Source organism: Marmota marmota, unplaced genomic scaffold, assembly GCF_001458135.2.
Source record: "Marmota marmota marmota unplaced genomic scaffold, marMar, whole genome shotgun sequence".
Taxonomy (NCBI): Eukaryota; Metazoa; Chordata; class Mammalia; order Rodentia; family Sciuridae; genus Marmota; species Marmota marmota.
Window position 1 is genome coordinate 11,664,640 of NW_026000174.1, and position 9,814 is coordinate 11,674,453.

The following is a 9,814-nucleotide window of genomic DNA, read 5'->3' on the forward strand; positions in this document are numbered from 1 at the left end:
ATTTTATTCTATTTTATTGCTGAGTAATATTCCATTGTGTATATATGCCACTTTTTAAAAAATCCATTCATCTACTGAAGGGCATCTAGGTTGGTTCCACAGTTTAGCTATTATGAATTGTGCTGCTATAAACATTGATGTGTCTGTGTCCCTGTAGTATGCTGTTTTTAAGTCCTTTGGGTATAGATGGAGGAATGGGATACCTGGGTCAAATGGTGGTTCCATTACCAGTTTTTCAAGGACTCTCCAGACCGCTTTCCATATTGGCTGTACCAATTTGCAGTCCCACCAGGATTGTATGAGTGTACCTTTTCCCCTACATCCTCGCCAACACTTATTGTTGTTGGTATTCTTAATAGCTGCCATTCTGACTGGAGTGAGATGAAATCTTAGAGTAGTTTTGATTTGCATCTCTCTAATTGCTAGAGATGATGAATGTTTTTTCATATATTTGTTGATTGACTGTATATCATCTTCTGAGAGGTGTCTGTTCAGGTCCTTGGCCTATTTGTTGATTGGGTTATTTGTTTTTTTTGGTGTTTAGCTTTTTGAATTCTTTTTATATCCTAGAGATTAGTGCTCTATCTATGTGTGAGGGATAAAAATTTGCTCCCAAGAAGTAGGTTCTCTATTCACCTCACAGATTGATTCTTTTGCTGAGAAGAAACTTTTTAGTTTGAATCCATCCCATTTATTGATTCTTAATTTTTAAAATTTATTTATTTATTTATTTATTTTAGTTTTAGGTGGACACAATATCTTCATTTTATTTTTATTTGGTGCTGAGGATCGAACCCATTGCCTCACGCATGCTAGGCAAATGCTCATGCTGAGCCACAACCACAGCCCTTGATTCTTGATTCTTGCCCTATAGGAGTCCCTTGATTCTTGATTCTTGCCCTATAGGAGTCTTATTAAGGAAGTTGGGGCATAATCCGACATGATGGAGATTAGGGCCTACTTTTTGTTCTATTAAACGCAGGGTCTCTGGTTTTATTCCTAGATCCTTATCCACTTTGAGTTTTGTGCATGGTGAGAGATAGGGGTTTCATATTTTGTTGCATATGGATTTTCAGTTTTTCCAGTACCATTTGTTGAAGAGGCTATCTTTTCTAACCCTTTTTAAAATTTAAACTTTTTATTTTAAAAATATTTTAAGATAGTACAGAAATTATAAAAATACTACAATGAACTCCCATAAAAACTTTAACCTGGATTTATACATTACAATTTTGTCATATTTTCTTTTCTTTTTCTTTTTTTTCCCTAGTACTGGGGATTAAACCCAGAGATGCTCAACCTCAACTACTTCCCCATCTCTTTTTATTTTTCACTTTAAACCAAAATATTTGTGATTCTCTGGCCTTAGCCTCCCAAGTAGCTGGAGTATAGGCATTGCCATCTTTTATTTCCCTCCATATATATAAAAATATATATTGGCAAATAAAATAGAACAAATAAGCACTTATTGTTATTTTGATGTACCATTTGAGAGACCATGATACTTTCCCTTAAATACTTCCACATGTACAGTCAGCCCTCTGTGTCCATGGGTTCTGCGTTTGTGGATTTGAACCACCACAGATCAAAAATATTTGGGAAAAAATTTTTACCTCAACTGAACATTTGCAGATGATTTTTGTCCCATCATTATTCCCTAAACAACACAGTATAATAGCTACTCATATATTAGGTATCATAAGTAATCTAGAGATATTTAAGGTACATGGGAGATATGCATATGTTATATGCAAATACTACATCACTATTCAAGTCACTTAAGTAGCCACTTAAGTCACTTAAGTATCTGAGGGGAAAGCCTGAGACCAATCCCCCCATGGACTGATGGATGACTATATTCCCTAACTAGGGACGATCTCTTACTTGATCACAGTGCAATGATCAAATTCGGAAGATTTCTTCTTCTTCTTTTATTTTTTTTTTTGGGGGGGGGGTACTGGGGATTGAACTCAGGGGCACTCAACCAATCCCCAACCCTATTTTGTATTTTATTTAGAGACAGAATCTCACTGAGTTGTTTAGCGCCTCAATAAATTGCTGAGGCTGGCTTTGAACTCGTGATCCTCCTGCCTCAGCCTCCCAAGCTGCTGGGATCACAGGTGTGTACCACCACGCCTGGCTTCCCCCTTATTTTTTTTAAGCACTTTCTTACTTTCTGTATGACAAGATGTTCCAGACTCATTTTGTACTTTTCCTGCTTCAGCCCAGAAATTAGCTACTTCTCAAAAGAGTTTTCATTTCTTTTAGTGAGGAAAGAGTTTTATATACAAGACCTGGGTATTAGGTATGTACAGTGCTATCAAAGGGTCACAGACTCTATCCAAAGATAGAACATTTGAAATAGTTTGAAGAAATTATGGTTGATATTTCTCATTCCAGCCCATTACCACAAAGTTCTTTGCCTATTCCCTCCCAAATATTTCTCCTTCACAGTGAGAACCCTAGCTCCTAACAATATCAATATAGATTTCATTTGCTCAGTTCAAAAATGCATATAATAGCAGCTTCAGAATTGTTATACCTCTATTACTACCAATAAACATGTAGTAAGTAAACTTAGCAAAGTGAGGTTCAAGAAAACTGAATTTTCTATTGTGTAGACACTGGGGATATGTAATGAGAATGCTATGTCTAAAGTTATGTGGAAGTGTCACTACTTTGTCAAGGATAAATGCATATATAGTTTTTGTTAAATATTGCCAAATTCACCCACAAAATATTTTGCATTCTCACTGGTAATATATGAAGAATGCCAAATTCTCTCACTGCCTTGTTAAAATAGGATTTGTTAAGTGTTTGACTTTCTGCAAATTTGATAAATGATAAACAATATGTGTCAGTGTACTTTTCATTTGAAATTCTCTTATTATGAGTACACTAAATATTTTGCCTTGTACTTGTGACTTTTATATCTCTCTTGGAGAATTTTCTGTCTTTGACCATTTTTTTTCCTACTGGATATTTGGTCCTTTTTATATTCAATATTTTAAAATTATTTTATATTAAGAATATTAGATCTTTTATTGTGGTATGTTACAGACACTTTCACCATTTGGCCTTTTACTTTTAAGTTTGCTTATGACTTTTTTTATCATGCAAAAGTTTCTATTTTTATATAATTCAATCTGGCAACCTTTTATTTTGTAATACTGGGGATTGAACCCAGGAAGCTCTATCACTGAGCTATATCCCCAGTACTTTTTATTTTTTTATTGTGAGACAGAGTCTCACTAAGTTGTCCAGANAATTGCAGACTGGTATTCTTTCTTACTGTGAGTATCTTCAGATACAGAAACATGAGAATTACATGTCAAAATGGAGGATGGAAAGGAGAGGAGATAGGAATGCCTTGAGCTTTGGCGTAACTTGCTGAGTACTAATTCTTCTTCTTCTTTTTCCCCCCTTTTTTTTTTTTTTTTTTTTTTTTGGTGAGACAGAGTCTCACTAAATTGTTCAGACTGGCCTTCAATTTCAGATCCTCCAGCTTTGACCTACCAAGGAGCTGGGATTTCAGGCATGTGTTGTTGTGCCTAGCTAATCTTTTCTTTACATCCACATATAGATTTTGAATCACAGAAAGTCTTTCCCCAAACACTGGATATATAAACATATCACATGTATTTTCTTTTAGTACATAAAATATTTTAGTTTCTACATTTAGGTTTCTAATCAATTATGAATTTATTCTTGGGATTATGTAAGGTACACATTCTTTTCTCCAGCATCAATTATTAAAACATCATCTTTACCCCAGTGACTGGAGATGGTATTTTTATCAATACTTGGTAAGCTGATTGTATCCAGGAATTGATATATTTCTTCTAGCTTATCCAATTTGTTGCCATATAACTGTTTACAATAATCCTTCATGCCCCTTGTAATCTTGTGGTATCAGCTATAATAGATTATTTTTCATTTCTGATTTTGAGTTTTTTTAATCTCTCCAAAAAGCCAATTATTCATTTCATTGATCTTTTCTATTTTTTATACTCTATTTATTTCTGCTTTGATATTTATTATTTCCTTCCTTCTATTACTTTCAGTTTATTCTTGTTTTTCTTCTTCTTTGCTGAAAATTGTTTATTTGCAATTATCTTTCCTTTTTGATGTAGACATTTACAACTATAAACTTCCTTCTTTGAATTGCTTTCTTGTATCCCACAAGTTTGGGTATATTGTGTTTCCAAAAATTTCATTCATTTCAAGAAAATTTTAAATTTCCCCTCTAATTTATTAACTCATTGGTTGTTCAGGAGCATGTTCTTTAGTTTCTATGTATTTGTAGTTTTTGAAGTTATTCCATTTACTAATTCTAGTTTTCTATCTTTCTAGTCAGAAAAGGTACTTGAAATTATTTAAATCTTCTAATTGTTAAGGCTTAGCTTTGTGACTTGACATAATCTATCACGGAGAATGTTCCATATGTCGTTGAGACAAATGTATATTGGCTACCTGTTGTGGAGAATGTTCTGTAAATGTCTGTTAGGTCTACTTGGTCTAGAGCGCAGTTTAAATCTGCTAATTTTTTGTTGATTTTTGTCTAGATGATCTGTCCCTTGCTGTAAGTAGGGTGTTGAAGCCTCCTTCTATTATTGAATTGTAGTTTATGTCTCCCTTTAGATGTACAACATTTGCTTTAATGTGGATATATATATATTTACAATTCTTCTATCCACTTTCTGAATTGACCCCTTTATAATTATATAATTACCAACTTTGTCTGTTTTACAATTTTTGTATGAAACTCTATTTTATATGACATTAGTAAAGCTGATCCTACTCCCTTTTGGTTTCCATTTGGATAGAATATCACTTTGCATCTCTTCATTTTTATTCTCTGTGTTATTCAATCTGTCAACCTTTTCTTTTCTTTTGTAATACTGCGGATTGAACCCAGGATGCTCTATCACTGAGCTATATCCCCAGTACTTTTTATTTTTTTATTGTGAGACAGAGTCTCACTAAGTTGTCCAGACTGGCCTTCAACTTCAGATCCTCCAGCTTTGGCCTCCCAAAGAGCTGGGATTACAAGCATGTGCTGCTGTGCCTAGTTAATCTTTTCTTTCCACACACATATAGATTTTGAATCAAAGAAAGTCATAGGTGAGGTGAGTCTCTTGAAGGCAGTATACAGTTGAGTTTTGTTTTTTCAATCCATTCAGCCACTCTATGTCCTTTAATTAGAGAATTTAATCCATTTACATTCAAGGTAATTATTGATAGGTAAGGGCTTACTAGGGCATATTGTTATGTTTTGTAGTTGTTTGGTATGTCCTGTTTTCCTCTCTTACTGTCTGCCTCTGTAGTTAAGTGATTTTTCTCTAGTATTATGTTTTTATACCTTGCTTTTTTCAATTATAGGTTTTTGTTTTGTGGTTACCATGAGGTTTACCAAGAATACTCTGTAGTTATATATTTATATTATGTAAATAAAAACTTAAGTTTGATAATATAAAACCAAAATAATCTTTATACTTTAACTCCTTTCCTTGACATAATTTAAATTTATGTCATAATTACATAATTTTATAATGTATATAACTATTAGTTACTACTATTTTAATAGTTTTGTCTTTTACCCTTCATTCTAAAGATGTGTTTATATCCCACCATTCATTACTTTAGAGCACTCTGCATTTGATTCCATACTTAGTATTTGAGTTATATGCCTTCAGATAATTTCATGTTACTCATTGATATTCTTTTATATCAGCTTGGAAAACCCTTTCAGCATTTCTTGCAAAGTGGGCCTAGAAGTGAAAATTCCTCAGCTTTTATTTGTCTGGAAGTCTTTCTCTCTCCTTCATTTCTTTTAAAAAATATATATTTTTAGTTGTAGATGGACATAATACCTTTATTTTATTTATTATTTTTTTATGTGGTACTGAGGATTAAACCCAGTGCCTCACACGTGCTAGGAAATTGCTCTACCATTGAGCTACAACCCTAGCCCTCTCCTTCATTTCTTAAGGACAAGTTTGCTGGGTACAATATTCTTGGCAGGTTTTTTTCTTTTAGTACTTTGAATATATTACTCTACTTTCTTCAAGCCTATATGGGTTCAACTGAGAATTCTGAAGCTAGGTGTGTTGAGAGTCCTTTTTTATGTTATTTGCTTTTTTTTTTTTTTTTTCCTCTTGCTGCTTTCAGGATCCTTCTTTGGCTTAGACCTTTAATAATATGATTATATTGATTCTTGGTGAATTCTTATTTGGATTTAACCTGATTAGTGACTTTTCACTTTCCTGTACTGGAAAGACATATCCTTCATCAGTTTTGAGAATTTAATGCTATCATTTCTTTAAATAAACTTTCTATCCCTTTATTTTTCTCTATTGCTTTTTAAATCCAATAACCCATATATTTACTCTTGATGTTATTCCATTAAATCCCTTTAGATTTCTTCCTTCCTTTTTATTGTTTTCTACTCTGACTGTATATACTCTAATAACCTGTCCTTCGGTCCACAGATTCTTTCTTCTGCTTGATGAGTCATCCTGATGAAGTGCTCTGTTATATTTTTCATTTCATTCATTGTATTTTTCAAATCCAGGATGTGTTTGAATTTTTAAAATACTATTTCAATCTCTGTTAAACTTCTCTGATAAATTTCTGAATTATTTCTGTGTTTTCATGAAGTCTATTGAACTTTGTTGTAGTAAGCTCTTTTGAATTCTTTGTTTCACAGGTTGCATATCTCAATCTTACTAGGGTCAGTCACTGGAACCTTATTCTATTTGATGAGTAATATTCTCCTGCTTGTTTTTAATGCTTTTGAATGTTTCCAAACTGAAGAATTGAGGGTTTACTCCAATCTTCATAGTCTGGCTTTGTCATCATCCTTTTTCACTAAATCTGTCGATAAGTTCTAGGCATTCTGATTTGGATTCTGTAAACCTTTGACTGATGAAGTCATTTTAGCACTAGAGAGTGCCTTAAGACCCGATTTGCCATGAACCTTATGAGGGCTCTAAGGCTGGTGTAGAGCCTAGTCACCTATGTCTATGGAAGAACCAAGGAGTTACCTAGGATATATGGAAAACCTTGCCAGGGACTAAAGCCCAGAAAACCTTCCAATTCCTCACACAGGTGTAACAGATGCCCAACTATGGCAATAGGGACTTGAGCTAAAATTGGACCAATCAGGATTTGCTGTGGGACAGAGGATGGTAACCCATCCTAATGGAGCACATAGGCATGCATCTCCCAGCAGTTCCTAACAGAGACAAGCTATTTTCCTGACTGCAATGAGAGAGACCAGAGCTAAGAGCAGGCTATCTCAGTATCTGTTGTGAGATGGAGGCTAGCAAGCATGTCACAGAGGTTCTGACAGATGGGTAGCTGATGGACTGTTAAAGATGGGCAAGTCTCCCTCTATGTCCTTGTGTGAATAGTCCTAAGTTAGGACCACAATTGAGGGGAATTGGAGCCAAGCAACAGGGTAGCTTTTAGATCCACTGCCAAAACCAATGTCAGCAGGTAACTGAACCTCTCTGCTAAGGCACTAGGAATTTATGGTTCTTCCTGGACCTCTTGGCAGATGGTTTTGATTGTGGGCCCAAGGATTAAATCAAGCCTTTAGGGGAACAGGGCTCTTTCTAGGTTTGAACTCAAGAGCAATATTAGTATATCTGCTGCCTGGGTTTGGGTCTTCATTCTCAAAAGACTCTCCACCAGGATCCCATTCAGGTCTCCTACTTAAATCCTGAGTCTTTTACGAAGGAACTTTTGTCTGTGGGTGGATGCAGACTTCTTGGTGTTATAGGAGATGGAAGTGGGCAACCTTTTTCATTCTATAATTTTGCAGGTCTACCATTTAAATTTTTTATTCATTTATTTTCTTGAGGCTATTTAATTCAATTAGGAGGAATATGTTATGGTTTTCTTCTGTTTCACAGTTAGTTGTGGAAAGAATTTACATTGGCCAAAATATTTTGATTCTGTTTTCCTTTTAGAGTAATTTTGTATGAAAATTAATTTTTTTCCTGTCCATTTTATGTACAGAGTAAAGGTTTTGGGTGACTTACAAGAATTTAGTTTAAGACAGCTCCCTTTGGTCAGACTACTGAAGTTTTTAATATTCTGATCTGATTGTATTTTATAAACATTCTTAAAACAACCCAGGATACAAAGTTAAGGCCTAAGTTCACGGGTGTCTTCTTTTTGAGATAATTCAAGTTCCTTTCTTAAAACTCCATGTATATGAATAACAGATTCTGAAGTCTCACAAATTCTATGATTAATTATGGTAGAATCTCACACGATATACTAGTTTATAATTGTGATAACTAGAAGTCCTTTCTGTCCTTGTATAAATAATACCCCAAGTGAGCTAAAACAAAAGAAGTTGTGTTTAGCATTATATAAAACAAATGTTTAGAGTGTTAAATTTAAAAAAATAAACTAGAATCCACTTCCTTCACTGTTTTTGTTTTGTTTTTCCTTTATTATGATGATGTAAGAACATGACACTTTAGGCCCTGGTAAAGTTGATTCATCCATCCATCCACCACTTACTGTGGACCATGGGGGTACAAAGATGACTAAAACATAGTCCCTCCCTCACAGACAAGAGGATAAATTGCAAAAGGTTAGATAAAGTAGGGCATTATTTATTATTAAAGGGCGGCATTATTTCCAAAAGTATGAAACTATGCAAAACCATATTATATGTACTTTTAAAAATGTTACATATATTTTAAGAGTACATATGTATGCATATATACATAAAAGCATCTGAGAAAGTTATAAGAATCAAAAAATGTCACAAGGATCAAATTCAGGATAAAGGTTAGCTCTTGGGGGAGGGGTTAGGAAGCTAAGGGGGAATCAGGCAGAAATACAAAGGAAGTTTCAATTTTGTTTGCACTAGTATAGTCCCTTGAAGTAGGAAAAGTTAAGATCTGAAACAAATATTCCAAACTGTTATGATCTGACAAAGCAGGGTGGTAAAAGATATGTTTATGTTAATTATTTTCTGTATGCTTGAAATATTTTATAATTAAAAAAGTTCATTCAGTGTGTAGTTCAATTAATTGGCAAGGTTTATGGAGTTTTAATTTTGAAGTTTCAGGATATGTTGTGTAATAACACAATATTGAAAACTACTTTTTGAAATGAAAAAGGAAAATAGTTCACCAGTACATTATATATCTTTTTTTTTCAGATGAAATATTATACATACCTGTGAGTGCTAAATAAGAACCAATGTACCGCTTTTCCAGTCCATCTCTAATACTCTGAATTGCACCCAAAATTGGAGGTATGATCATAATCAGGTTACTCACTGTATTCCCTAGTGGAGAAAAATACAAGAAGATATTTAGATTAATCAATAATAATTTTTTAAAAGACATAATCAATTGGTCCTTAACAACAATTAAATGGGTAACTTCTCAAAAAGACAGTGGAAAGGTTATTTTCAAGATGCCAAAAAATAGGCGGCCGAGTTCCGGCTCCCGGAACTTCCCTGGCCCGGGGCTAGGAGCCCGCGGAAACTGCTTCTCGGTCCGGGTCCTGCTGAGGGCTGGTCAGGACTCACCCGTTGCTTTGGTTGCCCGGCAAGGGGAACGAAATGCTGCCATTCGCATAGGATACCAACATGGCAGAGATCTGATGTCATCAGAAAGCGGCGGAGGAGAGAACTTCATCAATACCAGCGGCGACATAAACAGTTGGTCTCCTGGTAGGGGGGGTGGGGCACAGACACCCGAGTCTCCTCAATTTGTCATCAAGCCAGAGGGGAGGAGCCGGGCCGCCGCCAGCGCCCGGAGCAGGCCCAGCGGCTCGCCAG

The 9,814-nt window shown here is 34.9% G+C and overlaps 1 protein-coding gene across 5 annotated transcripts in view; it reads right to left on the minus strand.

Annotated features, from left to right (window-relative positions):
• Positions 1-9,814, minus strand: part of Acer3 (alkaline ceramidase 3) — a 180,229-nt gene that overhangs the window by 84,342 nt on the left and 86,073 nt on the right. For all 5 annotated transcript variants that reach the window (XM_015477382.2, XM_048788019.1, XM_048788018.1 and 2 more), the window contains one exon: positions 9,206-9,316. In XM_015477382.2, the coding sequence (XP_015332868.1) occupies positions 9,206-9,316 (111 nt within the window). The remainder of the gene's footprint in view (positions 1-9,205; positions 9,317-9,814) is intronic.